At 37.8% G+C, this 20,087-nt stretch overlaps 1 protein-coding gene across 1 annotated transcript in view; it reads right to left on the bottom strand.

The window, feature by feature from the left end:
- The window catches only part of MS3_00000263 (uncharacterized protein), a 46,984-nt gene extending 27,122 nt beyond the window's left edge, over nt 1-19,862 (bottom strand). The window contains exons 1-3 of the mRNA XM_051208100.1: nt 18,553-19,862; nt 11,748-12,325; nt 11,438-11,712 (exon numbers count right to left, since the gene is read on the bottom strand). Coding sequence (XP_051067706.1) covers nt 12,087-12,325; nt 18,553-19,009 — 696 coding nt within the window. The 5' untranslated portion in view covers nt 19,010-19,862 and the 3' untranslated portion in view covers nt 11,438-11,712; nt 11,748-12,086. The remainder of the gene's footprint in view (nt 1-11,437; nt 11,713-11,747; nt 12,326-18,552) is intronic.
- Nucleotides 19,863-20,087: the final 225 nt, after the last annotated feature.

Here is a 20,087-nt window from a genome sequence, read left to right as displayed (position 1 = left end):
ATTCTCATATAGTAGTTCACCAAAAGCTGACGTTTCATGTTATGACCTTGGATGTCTTGTTTTGCTACCACGCGACTTATCAACCAATCCGGATACGACTTATACGGATCTTTACACTAGGCCAACCAATGACGTTCAACCGGTGCGGGCAGTCTAGCGTCCTGATTGGTCCTATGTCCTCCGAGCCCTTCCACTTGAGTCCAGAACACAATACCAGCTTCGAATCAGAGCAGATCGTTTATTTCAAACATACTCGGTTTATATATAAACCAGACAGACCACAACGCACCATAAATTAGAAAATAACATGTGTACACAAATAAGCCAAAAAGTGGCTGTGCACGAGGGGGACAGTGAATAATAGACTGAGCATAGATTAAGAACCGTAAATCGTATAATAATAAATTATAGGTCAAAATAAAGCTTATAATAAGAGGAATATAAATATACGCAATGTAATTGTTGAATAATTATACAATAAGAATATTTATAGAATATTAGTCCATTAATAGTCCTCGGGAGTTACCTGTAATTTAATCTCCACTCGGATATAACACCTCCACCCTTTTTTTTGAAAATTCCAACTTTAGATTCTGATTTAAAAAAGAATTATGTGTGACTTTAAATTCCTCAACATTCTCCTCCTCCTCGAAATAATGTTGGGTCTGCCCAAAACTGTTACAAATAGCTGTTGTTGCAAGGCCAACATCTTCTGCTGGTGCTGTAATATTAACCGCAACTGTTCGAAAGAAATCGACATTTTTTTGCCAATACTTATCATCGTGCGAAGTTTGTGGAAATCCCGAAAGTGAACTTCAGTTATTGCGAATACAACTGATTACTGAATTTTAATAAATAGTCTAAAACAATACAGGAAAGAGTAGAAAGGGAAGGAGTAGGAACAATGTAGGAAAAACTTAACATATGTATTATAACAAACATTTTAAAGGGTTTTAGCTCACCCTTTCTTTGGATCCCCATCCACGTTTATGTACTTTATCTCTTGCGTCATGCAAGAAGGCCTGGCTTGCTGTAGCCATGGCGTGTATTATATCCTTTTCCTGGCAGCTTGCACTTCTGAAACGTGAACTCAAAGCACCTACAAATATGTTAATACAGTAAAGTGGACTTACTTTGAACCGTCAAGTAAAATTTGTACTTACTAATACCAAATTTACTTCTGGTTCTGTGCAAGGTGTATGTGTTTGCCAGTTCAGTGACCGCTTTCAGGATAATTCTGAACATGTGATTTGTATCATCGCTCAAACTTTTGTTATCAGGAATACAGTAAATGCAACTTACGTTTATCACCTTCCGTCGACGTACGTGGAATTGGTGGTGATGAAACGTCAGCTTTTGATGAACTACTATATAAGGGAATAGAAATAAAGGAGACGTGAACTACGCAAACAGTTTAATTGGCGTGTTTATGAACATAAAACAAGAACAAACGACTGTGTATATATCGTCAAATTAGTAATAAAAAATAATTAAGAAAAAACAACTTACTACTGTGGTAAGATATGACTCTAGAATAAATGTTTGTGCAGTCATAATTTGGAGTGATGCGATGAAAGTCTCAACTGAGTGGAAAGGATAATGAAATATCAATATTTATGAGACATATATGCATAGTGAAGATAAAACGGGTCTGAGAAGTTAATTTAAGTGTAACACATGTTATTGTCTTAATTACAAACTTCGTTATCTTAAGAATATTTATTTAGAGGGAAAGAAGAAAGAAAAGAAGTGAACACCTAGTGAAAAGTTTCATCCATGATAAGAATAATAATTGCGTAATGAATATCAACCTCAGAAGGAAAACAACGATTTAGAAAAATAAAATAAAAATCCTTTAATGCACTGGGATGAATACATTTAGATTTCTGTAATGGTATACAGACGTAAAAGATTTAAAGGTTTTATTTTGCTTTTCAGGCAATTAAATGAATGACGGACCTTGTTTGTATAAATCATTTTTGAATACATTGATATTCAATAGGTGACATAATCCACTTTCGGAAAGAAAATCTTCAAGCAGACTTCTGAACCGGGTTGTAGTTTCACTGCAACGGAGGTTCACTGGCAGTCTGTTCCACATCGTTGAGTAGCGAATAAGGAAAAATTCTGACGTAAGTTTGGGTGGGCTCTTGGAATCGCTAGAATATTCTCCTTATTGCATAGATTGTGGGATATCATAAGGTATGAAGGGGTGGATACCGAAGAGTAGGAAATACCGTTAATAAGCCAGTAGATAAAGACAAGATTTAATTTGATACGTCTGATCCAAAGAGGTTCTAAGTTGAGTTGTTGACATCTTTGGTGATAGTCTTTGTTATCAGAATACCCCAGAACAGCTTTGGTGAACTTTCTTTGAACACCTTCAATTTTAATCAGGTCATTATGTCTGCAATTACTGTAAACTAAAATACTATATTCAAGAATGGGTAAGATACGTTTTCTGCATAATAATAATCTCGATTCGATATTATTGAAGTTTATCATTATGAATCCAATGAGCTTTCTAGCTTTGGATACTTGAGATGCAATTTGCTCGGAAGAATTCGAACTGTTGCTTTATCTTAAACCCCAGTCACGAACAGTGTTGAGAGGTTTCTGTGTATGTTTGTGTATAGGCCAAAGCAGCTGTCAATGTGAATGAATCCACTTTTGTCAACATTAAGTGGCAAATTCCACGAAACAGTCCATTCGTATAACTTGTTTATTTCTTCTTGGATTATCGCTGAAATATAGCTTTCTTTGGTGGAAGAAGAGAATGAACAAACCTCTTTTAGGTCGTCGGCAAAAAGGAAAGGCTTACCGTACTGAAAGAGGGAACACACGTCATTGATAAAAAGGAGAAAGAGTAATGGACCAACCACACTTCCTTGTATAACCCCACTGGTTGCATTCACAGGTTTAGAGTAGCAAGATCCAAAGCAGACGATTTGGCTACGTTCTTCTAAAAAAGATTTGAGCCAAGATAAAAGGGGATTCTGTATGCCAAATGAAGAGAGTTTTAAAAGAAGAACTTTGTGTGAGACACTGTCGAAAGCCTTACTAAAATCGAAGTAAAGAATTATCACTGACTGACCACCCAAGCAACACAAAAAGGGGAAAATGCTTTGGTAGCGAAAGGGGAAAACGCATCAGAATGTCGCCTGTCCGGGGAAATAATGCGGATTTCCCCTTTTTCGCCGTTTTGTCGATAAATTACCGACTTTTCGCCTAAATTTCCACTGAATTGTCTACTTTTCGCCTAAATACACACAGAACTACCTATTTTCGATTCATTGACATAACCCAAAGGTTTCCTATGTTCGCCTTTATTTTCAACAACATACCGAAATAAAACTGCAATGCACTGGAAAACCGGTGTATTTTAAAAACATGTTATTTAAGAGGAAAATCGTATTATTGTACAACATTAGAGCAGAAGCTTGAGCATCAACCGTTTTGTATATCCATTGTAATTGCCAAATCATTGTTATTTGAAAAGATCTACAAAAGATGAAACAGGTGATGTATTATTCATAAGGCATTTGCATCTAATCTAAAGTTAACTGACACAAACACACATTCTCAAAACTTCTATGGTTTCCCAAGTAAGTAATAAAGTAAGCTCTTTGAGAAAATAATGTTTATTAAAATGTAGGTAGAACATAAAAAATTACATGGATTATTCACTTCAGCAACGTTGGTTCGCCAATTGAGAATTGAAGTTGCTGTCCTGTGAATTATAAAAGTTTAAAAACAGAAAAAGTCACAACAGTCTATGAATGACATGTCTTGTTACAGCCAAATACATTGAGCTGCCAGGTTTGGGGAAATCCCCAAAGTGAAAAACATTCCGCAATGTTTAGGGATATTATGGGAAATCCCCAAAATGTTCGTAGCACATTTTTGCACACTAACATTTCATCAACATAATATAAATAACCCTCAAAGTAGTAAATTTGAATAAATAAATTTACATTTTGATGCATTACAGGCTTTTGGTGAGGGATAGTCTATCGAATTTCAGGTCTTGTTTTAATACATCAACAAACAGACACGAGACAAAGAGTTGTCGGTTTTAAACCACTTTCTCAAATTCGAACGCTATGCAGGTGAGTTATTAGCAGCGCAGGTCGGAAACTTTGGGTGTTGTCTGTGTTTAGTCTTACTTAAGTCAATTATTTCTTTCAGAATAATAATAGACCGGTAGATAAGATTACAAAAGGCGGGCTGAAGCTGCAAAATACATGAGGTTGTTCGGTTGTTCCCGAGCAACGTATTACAGAAGGTTGAGGAAATTAAAAGCACAGTTTATAAAGAAGTGTCAGTTACCGAGCTGTGACGAAGAGACAGACAATCCAGTTGTCGTCACAGAATCGCGTATAACCGTAGCTACAGAGCAGTGGGCTAATATTATCACAGATACAGCTACTGCTTCATGTAGTTACGTCCTGTGTCCAGACAACACAATCAGTGGTAGTATCTGTTTAATTATTAAAAATTTATAGGTTGTGTGATGTTATGAATGTCTCCAGCCATTCATCTTTCAAACAAAGAACAGTCAGACGGAATAGTCATTGAAATGATGAAAGGTGGTTACATAAGCATGAAGAAGGCTGATCAAATATTGGACCTTTTTCGTGCGAGATATCCAGAACTCCCAACGTCCGTCCGTAGTGTTCTACGTCGATGCAACGACATGGAGTCTAAAACCCTGGAATCGGGAACTTACTACCATTTAGGATTGAAATCGACTTTACTGAGGACTTCAGAAAATTGGCTACGTAAAATACATTTCACAGAATTGAAGCTGCAGTTAAACAATGATGGTCTAAATTTGTTCAAAAGCTCTAACCAACAGCTGTGGCCGATCCTAGGTCGCATAATAAGTCCATTAGTTAGTAATGTATTCATAGTTGGGATCTACGTTGGTGAAGTAAAACCATCTGATTTCAACATGTCGGCAGCACTTATAACTGAGTTACAAGAGTTGCTGACGGTAGGTAATAATGTTGACAAGTTTCACGTACATTTAACAGTTAAATTAGTTGCTGTTATTTGTGACGCTCCAGCTCTCAGTAACGTCAGATATGTTGTTGGACATAACGCTACCGCTGGCTGTGACAAATGTCAGGTTTTAGGGACGCGAATGGGTGGTCGAATGACTTTCCCCAATGGTGAACACGACTTAAGAAATGATGTCACTTTTCGTAGTAGGTCCCAATCTATCCATCATCGTGGTAGAAGTTCATTTGAAAATCTGCCAGTGGATATGATTAAATGTTTCCCCTGTGAACCTGTGCATATGATATACTTAGATGTTACTAAAAACTTATTTCATTATGGAAGGAGCTAGCTACTAAGCGACTTAATAGGATGGATCAATCTATTATCGCATCAATAAATGATGCACTAGATTAATGTAGACAGCACACTACATGCGACTTTCAACGGAAATGTCGTTCACTTTATGAAGTTTCTGTATGGAAAGCCACTGAATGTCAGTTGTTCTTATTATACTTAGGACCTGTAGTTCTTCATAATAGGTTACCACTATCAATGTACAGAAACTTCCGGACACTGTCGTTGTCAATATATTTATTATCGCACCCTAAGTTGCACACCACATTAGCAAACAGTGTTCGGGTATATATTAACAACTTCTTATTAGGTTACGAAAAGTGTTACGGTAGCGAGCAATTAATCTACAATGTTCATAGTTTAAAGCACATTGTAAAGGACGTTATAGAGCATGGAAGTTTAGAGTCGTTCTCTGCCTTTCCTTTTGAATCATACATGAGGAAAATTAGGCGTTCAGTACACTGCGGATTTGCTGCGGCTAAACAAGCCGCACAGCGATATGCCGAAGAAGTTTACTTTCAAAGTATACTGAATCAGGATATGGCTGACAATGTCACTGAGCCTGAGGTAACTGATGATTCTTCCGAGCAAATCGTCAGTTACAGGAACTCAAAGCTATCTACTACAAGGCCGGACAATGTAGTTATTGCAAAAGGTAGACCAGGGTTCGTAACAGAAATAGGTGATGGAGGCCTTATTAGGTTCCAGCCATTCCATAATCCTTCCGATTTATATACCGACCCTTTTCCCTCCAGTAATATTGGTATCTTTAAGTGTTCTACCTTAAGCCACGAGTGCACGTGGATAACACTGACAGACATACTTTGTAAGTGCATGTGTATGCGCACACAACACTATGAGGTCATTATCCCTCTTTTGCATACATTCGAGTAGCAGATGTGACATCACTTCTCAAGGATTGTTGCAAATATAGTACTACATGCAGCTAGTGTCTGTTGGTTAGTGCTTTTGCGTAGTTCAACATGAAGTGTTCAAGAATGTAATCAATTTTCAATTTCTCACGCCTTGGCATTCATTTATAGCATCAAAGTAGGAAGTACATTTTAGTGGACGACAAGGAGAAGATGCAAGTAGTATGCATCCCAAGCAAATGGCTGGTGAACAAGGATCATTATGCTTATCACGATAATGTTATTGAGCATGATATTGTTCAGGTTGTTGATTTGGACAGTCGATTCACGCTGCGAAAATGCACCGTTATGCATAGTTGTGGTAAGTTGTAATCAATTAACATTTATTGTTTTCAGACGACTACAATGCAGCCCAGGAATTAAAAGCGTGTTTAACAACAGTACTGGGCTACAATACTAACATCACGACTAACGATGAAACGCAGTCTTGTCACGCAGACAAGCCGAAAAGGTAAATTGTTCAATTTATTATATCACTTGTGTTAGGACTGTCAAACGAAAAAATACTGATTATTTATGCACCTCGGAAGAACTAGAGGTTGAGGCTGGATTTGCCCCGGTGGAATTTCCAGTTTTCAACATTTTGACAGGAAACTTTTCTCCCATTGCGAGGTTTGTACCTACTTATCAATTCTCATATAGTAGTTCATCAAAAGCTGACGTTTCATCACCACCAATTCCACGTACGTCGACGGAAGGTGATAAACGTAAGTTGCATTTACTGTATTCCTGATAACAAAAGTTTGAGCGATGATACAAATCACATGTTCAGAATTATCCTGAAAGCGGTCACTGAACTGGCAAACACATACACCTTGCACAGAACCAGAAGTAAATTTGGTATTAGTAAGTACAAATTTTACTTGACGGTTCAAAGTAAGTCCACTTTACTGTATTAACATATTTGTAGGTGCTTTGAGTTCACGTTTCAGAAGTGCAAGCTGCCAGGAAAAGGATATAATACACGCCATGGCTACAGCAAGCCAGGCCTTCTTGCATGACGCAAGAGATAAAGTACATAAACGTGGATGGGGATCCAAAGAAAGGGTGAGCTAAAACCCTTTAAAATGTTTGTTATAATACATATGTTAAGTTTTTCCTACATTGTTCCTACTCCTTCCCTTTCTACTCTTTCCTGTATTGTTTTAGACTATTTATTAAAATTCAGTAATCAGTTGTATTCGCAATAACTGAAGTTCACTTTCGGGATTTCCACAAACTTCGCACGATGATAAGTATTGGCAAAAAATGTCGATTTCTTTCGAACAGTTGCGGTTAATATTACAGCACCAGCAGAAGATGTTGGCCTTGCAACAACAGCTATTTGTAACAGTTTTGGGCAGACCCAACATTATTTCGAGGAGGAGGAGAATGTTGAGGAATTTAAAGTCACACATAATTCTTTTTTAAATCAGAATCTAAAGTTGGAATTTTCAAAAAAAGGGTGGAGGTGTTATATCCGAGTGGAGATTAAATTACAGGTAACTCCCGAGGACTATTAATGGACTAATATTCTATAAATATTCTTATTGTATAATTATTCAACAATTACATTGCGTATATTTATATTCCTCTTATTATAAGCTCTATTTTGACCTATAATTTATTATTATACGATTTACGGTTCTTAATCTATGCTCAGTCTATTATTCACTGTCCCCCTCGTTCACAGCCACTTTTTGGCTTATTTGTGTACACATGTTATTTTCTAATTTATGGTGCGTTGTGTTCTGTCTGGCTGATATATAAACCGAGTATGTTTGAAATAAACGATCTGCTCTGATTCGAAGCTGGTATTGTGTTCTGGACTCAAGTGGAAGGGCTCGGAGGACATAGGACCAATCAGGACGCTAGACTGCCCGCACCGGTTGAACGTCATTGGTTGGCCTAGTGTAAAGATCCGTATAAGTCGTATCCGGATTGGTTGATAAGTCGCGTGGTAGCAAAACAAGACATCCAAGGTCATAACATGAAACGTCAGCTTTTGGTGAACTACTATATGAGAATTGATAAGTAGGTACAAACCTCGCAATGGGAGAAAAGTTTCCTGTCAAAATGTTGAAAACTGGAAATTCCACCGGGGCAAATCCAGCCTCAACCTCAGCAACCTCTAGTTCTTCTGAGGTGCATAAATAATCAGTATTTTTCGTTTGACAGTCCTAACACAAGTGATATAATAAATTGAACAATTTACCTTTTCGGCTTGTCTGCGTGACAAGACTGCGTTTCATCGTTAGTCGTGATGTTAGTATTGTAGCCCAGTACTGTTGTTAAACACGCTTTTAATTCCTGGGCTGCATTGTAGTCGTCTGAAAACAATAAATGTTAATTGATTACAACTTACCACAACTATGCATAACGGTGCATTTTCGCAGCGTGAATCGACTGTCCAAATCAACAACCTGAACAATATCATGCTCAATAACATTATCGTGATAAGCATAATGATCCTTGTTCACCAGCCATTTGCTTGGGATGCATACTACTTGCATCTTCTCCTTGTCGTCCACTAAAATGTACTTCCTACTTTGATGCTATAAATGAATGCCAAGGCGTGAGAAATTGAAAATTGATTACATTCTTGAACACTTCATGTTGAACTACGCAAAAGCACTAACCAACAGACACTAGCTGCATGTAGTACTATATTTGCAACAATCCTTGAGAAGTGATGTCACATCTGCTACTCGAATGTATGCAAAAGAGGGATAATGACCTCATAGTGTTGTGTGCGCATACACATGCACTTACAAAGTATGTCTGTCAGTGTTATCCACGTGCACTCGTGGCTTAAGGTAGAACACTTAAAGATACCAATATTACTGGAGGGAAAAGGGTCGGTATATAAATCGGAAGGATTATGGAATGGCTGGAACCTAATAAGGCCTCCATCACCTATTTCTGTTACGAACCCTGGTCTACCTTTTGCAATAACTACATTGTCCGGCCTTGTAGTAGATAGCTTTGAGTTCCTGTAACTGACGATTTGCTCGGAAGAATCATCAGTTACCTCAGGCTCAGTGACATTGTCAGCCATATCCTGATTCAGTATACTTTGAAAGTAAACTTCTTCGGCATATCGCTGTGCGGCTTGTTTAGCCGCAGCAAATCCGCAGTGTACTGAACGCCTAATTTTCCTCATGTATGATTCAAAAGGAAAGGCAGAGAACGACTCTAAACTTCCATGCTCTATAACGTCCTTTACAATGTGCTTTAAACTATGAACATTGTAGATTAATTGCTCGCTACCGTAACACTTTTCGTAACCTAATAAGAAGTTGTTAATATATACCCGAACACTGTTTGCTAATGTGGTGTGCAACTTAGGGTGCGATAATAAATATATTGACAACGACAGTGTCCGGAAGTTTCTGTACATTGATAGTGGTAACCTATTATGAAGAACTACAGGTCCTAAGTATAATAAGAACAACTGACATTCAGTGGCTTTCCATACAGAAACTTCATAAAGTGAACGACATTTCCGTTGAAAGTCGCATGTAGTGTGCTGTCTACATTAATCTAGTGCATCATTTATTGATGCGATAATAGATTGATCCATCCTATTAAGTCGCTTAGTAGCTAGCTCCTTCCATAATGAAATAAGTTTTTTAGTAACATCTAAGTATATCATATGCACAGGTTCACAGGGGAAACATTTAATCATATCCACTGGCAGATTTTCAAATGAACTTCTACCACGATGATGGATAGATTGGGACCTACTACGAAAAGTGACATCATTTCTTAAGTCGTGTTCACCATTGGGGAAAGTCATTCGACCACCCATTCGCGTCCCTAAAACCTGACATTTGTCACAGCCAGCGGTAGCGTTATGTCCAACAACATATCTGACGTTACTGAGAGCTGGAGCGTCACAAATAACAGCAACTAATTTAACTGTTAAATGTACGTGAAACTTGTCAACATTATTACCTACCGTCAGCAACTCTTGTAACTCAGTTATAAGTGCTGCCGACATGTTGAAATCAGATGGTTTTACTTCACCAACGTAGATCCCAACTATGAACACAACGCACCATAAATTAGAAAATAACATGTGTACACAAATAAGCCAAAAAGTGGCTGTGAACGAGGGGGACAGTGAATAATAGACTGAGCATAGATTAAGAACCGTAAATCGTATAATAATAAATTATAGGTCAAAATAAAGCTTATAATAAGAGGAATATAAATATACGCAATGTAATTGTTGAATAATTATACAATAAGAATATTTATAGAATATTAGTCCATTAATAGTCCTCGGGAGTTACCTGTAATTTAATCTCCACTCGGATATAACACCTCCACCCTTTTTTTTTGAAAATTCCAACTTTAGATTCTGATTTAAAAAGAATTATGTGTGACTTTAAATTCCTCAACATTCTCCTCCTCCTCGAAATAATGTTGGGTCTGCCCAAAACTGTTACAAATAGCTGTTGTTGCAAGGCCAACATCTTCTGCTGGTGCTGTAATATTAACCGCAACTGTTCGAAAGAAATCGACATTTTTTGCCAATACTTATCATCGTGCGAAGTTTGTGGAAATCCCGAAAGTGAACTTCAGTTATTGCGAATACAACTGATTACTGAATTTTAATAAATAGTCTAAAACAATACAGGAAAGAGTAGAAAGGGAAGGAGTAGGAACAATGTAGGAAAAACTTAACATATGTATTATAACAAACATTTTAAAGGGTTTTAGCTCACCCTTTCTTTGGATCCCCATCCACGTTTATGTACTTTATCTCTTGCGTCATGCAAGAAGGCCTGGCTTGCTGTAGCCATGGCGTGTATTATATCCTTTTCCTGGCAGCTTGCACTTCTGAAACGTGAACTCAAAGCACCTACAAATATGTTAATACAGTAAAGTGGACTTACTTTGAACCGTCAAGTAAAATTTGTACTTACTAATACCAAATTTACTTCTGGTTCTGTGCAAGGTGTATGTGTTTGCCAGTTCAGTGACCGCTTTCAGGATAATTCTGAACATGTGATTTGTATCATCGCTCAAACTTTTGTTATCAGGAATACAGTAAATGCAACTTACGTTTATCACCTTCCGTCGACGTACGTGGAATTGGTGGTGATGAAACGTCAGCTTTTGATGAACTACTATATGAGAATTGATAAGTAGGTACAAACCTCGCAATGGGAGAAAAGTTTCCTGTCAAAATGTTGAAAACTGGAAATTCCACCGGGGCAAATCCAGCCTCAACCTCTAGTTCTTCTGAGGTGCATAAATAATCAGTATTTTTCGTTTGACAGTCCTAACACAAGTGATATAATAAATTGAACAATTTACCTTTTCGGCTTGTCTGCGTGACAAGACTGCGTTTCATCGTTAGTCGTGATGTTAGTATTGTAGCCCAGTACTGTTGTTAAACACGCTTTTAATTCCTGGGCTGCATTGTAGTCGTCTGAAAACAATAAATGTTAATTGATTACAACTTACCACAACTATGCATAACGGTGCATTTTCGCAGCGTGAATCGACTGTCCAAATCAACAACCTGAACAATATCATGCTCAATAACATTATCGTGATAAGCATAATGATCCTTGTTCACCAGCCATTTGCTTGGGATGCATACTACTTGCATCTTCTCCTTGTCGTCCACTAAAATGTACTTCCTACTTTGATGCTATAAATGAATGCCAAGGCGTGAGAAATTGAAAATTGATTACATTCTTGAACACTTCATGTTGAACTACGCAAAAGCACTAACCAACAGACACTAGCTGCATGTAGTACTATATTTGCAACAATCCTTGAGAAGTGATGTCACATCTGCTACTCGAATGTATGCAAAAGAGGGATAATGACCTCATAGTGTTGTGTGCGCATACACATGCACTTACAAAGTATGTCTGTCAGTGTTATCCACGTGCACTCGTGGCTTAAGGTAGAACACTTAAAGATACCAATATTACTGGAGGGAAAAGGGTCGGTATATAAATCGGAAGGATTATGGAATGGCTGGAACCTAATAAGGCCTCCATCACCTATTTCTGTTACGAACCCTGGTCTACCTTTTGCAATAACTACATTGTCCGGCCTTGTAGTAGATAGCTTTGAGTTCCTGTAACTGACGATTTGCTCGGAAGAATCATCAGTTACCTCAGGCTCAGTGACATTGTCAGCCATATCCTGATTCAGTATACTTTGAAAGTAAACTTCTTCGGCATATCGCTGTGCGGCTTGTTTAGCCGCAGCAAATCCGCAGTGTACTGAACGCCTAATTTTCCTCATGTATGATTCAAAAGGAAAGGCAGAGAACGACTCTAAACTTCCATGCTCTATAACGTCCTTTACAATGTGCTTTAAACTATGAACATTGTAGATTAATTGCTCGCTACCGTAACACTTTTCGTAACCTAATAAGAAGTTGTTAATATATACCCGAACACTGTTTGCTAATGTGGTGTGCAACTTAGGGTGCGATAATAAATATATTGACAACGACAGTGTCCGGAAGTTTCTGTACATTGATAGTGGTAACCTATTATGAAGAACTACAGGTCCTAAGTATAATAAGAACAACTGACATTCAGTGGCTTTCCATACAGAAACTTCATAAAGTGAACGACATTTCCGTTGAAAGTCGCATGTAGTGTGCTGTCTACATTAATCTAGTGCATCATTTATTGATGCGATAATAGATTGATCCATCCTATTAAGTCGCTTAGTAGCTAGCTCCTTCCATAATGAAATAAGTTTTTTAGTAACATCTAAGTATATCATATGCACAGGTTCACAGGGGAAACATTTAATCATATCCACTGGCAGATTTTCAAATGAACTTCTACCACGATGATGGATAGATTGGGACCTACTACGAAAAGTGACATCATTTCTTAAGTCGTGTTCACCATTGGGGAAAGTCATTCGACCACCCATTCGCGTCCCTAAAACCTGACATTTGTCACAGCCAGCGGTAGCGTTATGTCCAACAACATATCTGACGTTACTGAGAGCTGGAGCGTCACAAATAACAGCAACTAATTTAACTGTTAAATGTACGTGAAACTTGTCAACATTATTACCTACCGTCAGCAACTCTTGTAACTCAGTTATAAGTGCTGCCGACATGTTGAAATCAGATGGTTTTACTTCACCAACGTAGATCCCAACTATGAACACAACGCACCATAAATTAGAAAATAACATGTGTACACAAATAAGCCAAAAAGTGGCTGTGAACGAGGGGGACAGTGAATAATAGACTGAGCATAGATTAAGAACCGTAAATCGTATAATAATAAATTATAGGTCAAAATAAAGCTTATAATAAGAGGAATATAAATATACGCAATGTAATTGTTGAATAATTATACAATAAGAATATTTATAGAATATTAGTCCATTAATAGTCCTCGGGAGTTACCTGTAATTTAATCTCCACTCGGATATAACACCTCCACCCTTTTTTTTGAAAATTCCAACTTTAGATTCTGATTTAAAAAAGAATTATGTGTGACTTTAAATTCCTCAACATTCTCCTCCTCCTCGAAATAATGTTGGGTCTGCCCAAAACTGTTACAAATAGCTGTTGTTGCAAGGCCAACATCTTCTGCTGGTGCTGTAATATTAACCGCAACTGTTCGAAAGAAATCGACATTTTTTGCCAATACTTATCATCGTGCGAAGTTTGTGGAAATCCCGAAAGTGAACTTCAGTTATTGCGAATACAACTGATTACTGAATTTTAATAAATAGTCTAAAACAATACAGGAAAGAGTAGAAAGGGAAGGAGTAGGAACAATGTAGGAAAAACTTAACATATGTATTATAACAAACATTTTAAAGGGTTTTAGCTCACCCTTTCTTTGGATCCCCATCCACGTTTATGTACTTTATCTCTTGCGTCATGCAAGAAGGCCTGGCTTGCTGTAGCCATGGCGTGTATTATATCCTTTTCCTGGCAGCTTGCACTTCTGAAACGTGAACTCAAAGCACCTACAAATATGTTAATACAGTAAAGTGGACTTACTTTGAACCGTCAAGTAAAATTTGTACTTACTAATACCAAATTTACTTCTGGTTCTGTGCAAGGTGTATGTGTTTGCCAGTTCAGTGACCGCTTTCAGGATAATTCTGAACATGTGATTTGTATCATCGCTCAAACTTTTGTTATCAGGAATACAGTAAATGCAACTTACGTTTATCACCTTCCGTCGACGTACGTGGAATTGGTGGTGATGAAACGTCAGCTTTTGATGAACTACTATATGAGAATTGATAAGTAGGTACAAACCTCGCAATGGGAGAAAAGTTTCCTGTCAAAATGTTGAAAACTGGAAATTCCACCGGGGCAAATCCAGCCTCAACCTCTAGTTCTTCTGAGGTGCATAAATAATCAGTATTTTTCGTTTGACAGTCCTAACACAAGTGATATAATAAATTGAACAATTTACCTTTTCGGCTTGTCTGCGTGACAAGACTGCGTTTCATCGTTAGTCGTGATGTTAGTATTGTAGCCCAGTACTGTTGTTAAACACGCTTTTAATTCCTGGGCTGCATTGTAGTCGTCTGAAAACAATAAATGTTAATTGATTACAACTTACCACAACTATGCATAACGGTGCATTTTCGCAGCGTGAATCGACTGTCCAAATCAACAACCTGAACAATATCATGCTCAATAACATTATCGTGATAAGCATAATGATCCTTGTTCACCAGCCATTTGCTTGGGATGCATACTACTTGCATCTTCTCCTTGTCGTCCACTAAAATGTACTTCCTACTTTGATGCTATAAATGAATGCCAAGGCGTGAGAAATTGAAAATTGATTACATTCTTGAACACTTCATGTTGAACTACGCAAAAGCACTAACCAACAGACACTAGCTGCATGTAGTACTATATTTGCAACAATCCTTGAGAAGTGATGTCACATCTGCTACTCGAATGTATGCAAAAGAGGGATAATGACCTCATAGTGTTGTGTGCGCATACACATGCACTTACAAAGTATGTCTGTCAGTGTTATCCACGTGCACTCGTGGCTTAAGGTAGAACACTTAAAGATACCAATATTACTGGAGGGAAAAGGGTCGGTATATAAATCGGAAGGATTATGGAATGGCTGGAACCTAATAAGGCCTCCATCACCTATTTCTGTTACGAACCCTGGTCTACCTTTTGCAATAACTACATTGTCCGGCCTTGTAGTAGATAGCTTTGAGTTCCTGTAACTGACGATTTGCTCGGAAGAATCATCAGTTACCTCAGGCTCAGTGACATTGTCAGCCATATCCTGATTCAGTATACTTTGAAAGTAAACTTCTTCGGCATATCGCTGTGCGGCTTGTTTAGCCGCAGCAAATCCGCAGTGTACTGAACGCCTAATTTTCCTCATGTATGATTCAAAAGGAAAGGCAGAGAACGACTCTAAACTTCCATGCTCTATAACGTCCTTTACAATGTGCTTTAAACTATGAACATTGTAGATTAATTGCTCGCTACCGTAACACTTTTCGTAACCTAATAAGAAGTTGTTAATATATACCCGAACACTGTTTGCTAATGTGGTGTGCAACTTAGGGTGCGATAATAAATATATTGACAACGACAGTGTCCGGAAGTTTCTGTACATTGATAGTGGTAACCTATTATGAAGAACTACAGGTCCTAAGTATAATAAGAACAACTGACATTCAGTGGCTTTCCATACAGAAACTTCATAAAGTGAACGACATTTCCGTTGAAAGTCGCATGTAGTGTGCTGTCTACATTAATCTAGTGCATCATTTATTGATGCGATAATAGATTGATCCATCCTATTAAGTCGCTTAGTAGCTAGCTCCTTCCATAATGAAATAAGTTTTTTAGTAACATCTAAGTATATCATATGCACAGGTTCACAGGGGAAACATTTAATCATATCCACTGGCAGATTTTCAAATGAACTTCTACCACGATGATGGATAGATTGGGACCTACTACGAAAAGTGACATCATTTCTTAAGTCGTGTTCACCATTGGGGAAAGTCATTCGACCACCCATTCGCGTCCCTAAAACCTGACATTTGTCACAGCCAGCGGTAGCGTTATGTCCAACAACATATCTGACGTTACTGAGAGCTGGAGCGTCACAAATAACAGCAACTAATTTAACTGTTAAATGTACGTGAAACTTGTCAACATTATTACCTACCGTCAGCAACTCTTGTAACTCAGTTATAAGTGCTGCCGACATGTTGAAATCAGATGGTTTTACTTCACCAACGTAGATCCCAACTATGAACACAACGCACCATAAATTAGAAAATAACATGTGTACACAAATAAGCCAAAAAGTGGCTGTGAACGAGGGGGACAGTGAATAATAGACTGAGCATAGATTAAGAACCGTAAATCGTATAATAATAAATTATAGGTCAAAATAAAGCTTATAATAAGAGGAATATAAATATACGCAATGTAATTGTTGAATAATTATACAATAAGAATATTTATAGAATATTAGTCCATTAATAGTCCTCGGGAGTTACCTGTAATTTAATCTCCACTCGGATATAACACCTCCACCCTTTTTTTTGAAAATTCCAACTTTAGATTCTGATTTAAAAAAGAATTATGTGTGACTTTAAATTCCTCAACATTCTCCTCCTCCTCGAAATAATGTTGGGTCTGCCCAAAACTGTTACAAATAGCTGTTGTTGCAAGGCCAACATCTTCTGCTGGTGCTGTAATATTAACCGCAACTGTTCGAAAGAAATCGACATTTTTTTGCCAATACTTATCATCGTGCGAAGTTTGTGGAAATCCCGAAAGTGAACTTCAGTTATTGCGAATACAACTGATTACTGAATTTTAATAAATAGTCTAAAACAATACAGGAAAGAGTAGAAAGGGAAGGAGTAGGAACAATGTAGGAAAAACTTAACATATGTATTATAACAAACATTTTAAAGGGTTTTAGCTCACCCTTTCTTTGGATCCCCATCCACGTTTATGTACTTTATCTCTTGCGTCATGCAAGAAGGCCTGGCTTGCTGTAGCCATGGCGTGTATTATATCCTTTTCCTGGCAGCTTGCACTTCTGAAACGTGAACTCAAAGCACCTACAAATATGTTAATACAGTAAAGTGGACTTACTTTGAACCGTCAAGTAAAATTTGTACTTACTAATACCAAATTTACTTCTGGTTCTGTGCAAGGTGTATGTGTTTGCCAGTTCAGTGACCGCTTTCAGGATAATTCTGAACATGTGATTTGTATCATCGCTCAAACTTTTGTTATCAGGAATACAGTAAATGCAACTTACGTTTATCACCTTCCGTCGACGTACGTGGAATTGGTGGTGATGAAACGTCAGCTTTTGATGAACTACTATATGAGAATTGATAAGTAGGTACAAACCTCGCAATGGGAGAAAAGTTTCCTGTCAAAATGTTGAAAACTGGAAATTCCACCGGGGCAAATCCAGCCTCAACCTCTAGTTCTTCTGAGGTGCATAAATAATCAGTATTTTTCGTTTGACAGTCCTAACACAAGTGATATAATAAATTGAACAATTTACCTTTTCGGCTTGTCTGCGTGACAAGACTGCGTTTCATCGTTAGTCGTGATGTTAGTATTGTAGCCCAGTACTGTTGTTAAACACGCTTTTAATTCCTGGGCTGCATTGTAGTCGTCTGAAAACAATAAATGTTAATTGATTACAACTTACCACAACTATGCATAACGGTGCATTTTCGCAGCGTGAATCGACTGTCCAAATCAACAACCTGAACAATATCATGCTCAATAACATTATCGTGATAAGCATAATGATCCTTGTTCACCAGCCATTTGCTTGGGATGCATACTACTTGCATCTTCTCCTTGTCGTCCACTAAAATGTACTTCCTACTTTGATGCTATAAATGAATGCCAAGGCGTGAGAAATTGAAAATTGATTACATTCTTGAACACTTCATGTTGAACTACGCAAAAGCACTAACCAACAGACACTAGCTGCATGTAGTACTATATTTGCAACAATCCTTGAGAAGTGATGTCACATCTGCTACTCGAATGTATGCAAAAGAGGGATAATGACCTCATAGTGTTGTGTGCGCATACACATGCACTTACAAAGTATGTCTGTCAGTGTTATCCACGTGCACTCGTGGCTTAAGGTAGAACACTTAAAGATACCAATATTACTGGAGGGAAAAGGGTCGGTATATAAATCGGAAGGATTATGGAATGGCTGGAACCTAATAAGGCCTCCATCACCTATTTCTGTTACGAACCCTGGTCTACCTTTTGCAATAACTACATTGTCCGGCCTTGTAGTAGATAGCTTTGAGTTCCTGTAACTGACGATTTGCTCGGAAGAATCATCAGTTACCTCAGGCTCAGTGACATTGTCAGCCATATCCTGATTCAGTATACTTTGAAAGTAAACTTCTTCGGCATATCGCTGTGCGGCTTGTTTAGCCGCAGCAAATCCGCAGTGTACTGAACGCCTAATTTTCCTCATGTATGATTCAAAAGGAAAGGCAGAGAACGACTCTAAACTTCCATGCTCTATAACGTCCTTTACAATGTGCTTTAAACTATGAACATTGTAGATTAATTGCTCGCTACCGTAACACTTTTCGTAACCTAATAAGAAGTTGTTAATATATACCCGAACACTGTTTGCTAATGTGGTGTGCAACTTAGGGTGCGATAATAAATATATTGACAACGACAGTGTCCGGAAGTTTCTGTACATTGATAGTGGTAACCTATTATGAAGAACTACAGGTCCTAAGTATAATAAGAACAACTGACATTCAGTGGCTTTCCATACAGAAACTTCATAAAGTGAACGACATTTCCGTTGAAAGTCGCATGTAGTGTGCTGTCTACATTAATCTAGTGCATCATTTATTGATGCGATAATAGATTGATCCATCCTATTAAGTCGCTTAGTAGCTAGCTCCTTCCATAATGAAATAAGTTTTTAGTAACATCTAAGTATATCATATGCACAGGTTCACAGGGGAAACATTTAATCATATCCACTGGCAGATTTTCAAATGAACTTCTACCACGATGATGGATAGATTGGGACCTACTACGAAAAGTGACATCATTTCTTAAGTCGTGTTCACCATTGGGGAAAGTCATTCGACCACCCATTCGCGTCCCTAAAACCTGACATTTGTCACAGCCAGCGGTAGCGTTATGTCCAACAACATATCTGACGTTACTGAGAGCTGGAGCGTCACAAATAACAGCAACTAATTTAACTGTTAAATGTACGTGAAACTTGTCAACATTATTACCTACCGTCAGCAACTCTTGTAACTCAGTTATAAGTGCTGCCGACATGTTGAAATCAGATGGTTTTACTTCACCAACGTAGATCCCAACTATGAATACATTACTAACTAATGGACTTATTATGCGACCTAGGATCGGCCACAGCTGTTGGTTAGAGCTTTTGAACAAATTTAGACCATCATTGTTTAACTGCAGCTTCAATTCTGTGAAATGTATTTTACGTAGCCAATTTTCTGAAGTCCTCAGTAAAGTCGATTTCAATCCTAAATGGTAGTAAGTTCCCGATTCCAGGGTTTTAGACTCCATGTCGTTGCATCGACGTAGAACACTACGGACGGACGTTGGGAGTTCTGGATATCTCGCACGAAAAAGGTCCAATATTTGATCAGCCTTCTTCATGCTTATGTAACCACCTTTCATCATTTCAATGACTATTCCGTCTGACTGTTCTTTGTTTGAAAGATGAATGGCTGGAGACATTCATAACATCACACAACCTATAAATTTTTAATAATTAAACAGAT

The sequence above is a fragment of the Schistosoma haematobium genome, chromosome 2 (genome assembly GCF_000699445.3).
Source record: "Schistosoma haematobium chromosome 2, whole genome shotgun sequence".
In the NCBI taxonomy this organism is placed as follows: Eukaryota; Metazoa; Platyhelminthes; class Trematoda; order Strigeidida; family Schistosomatidae; genus Schistosoma; species Schistosoma haematobium.
The sequence above is the reverse complement of the archived record's forward strand: the minus strand, read 5'-3'. Positions and strand labels throughout refer to the sequence as shown.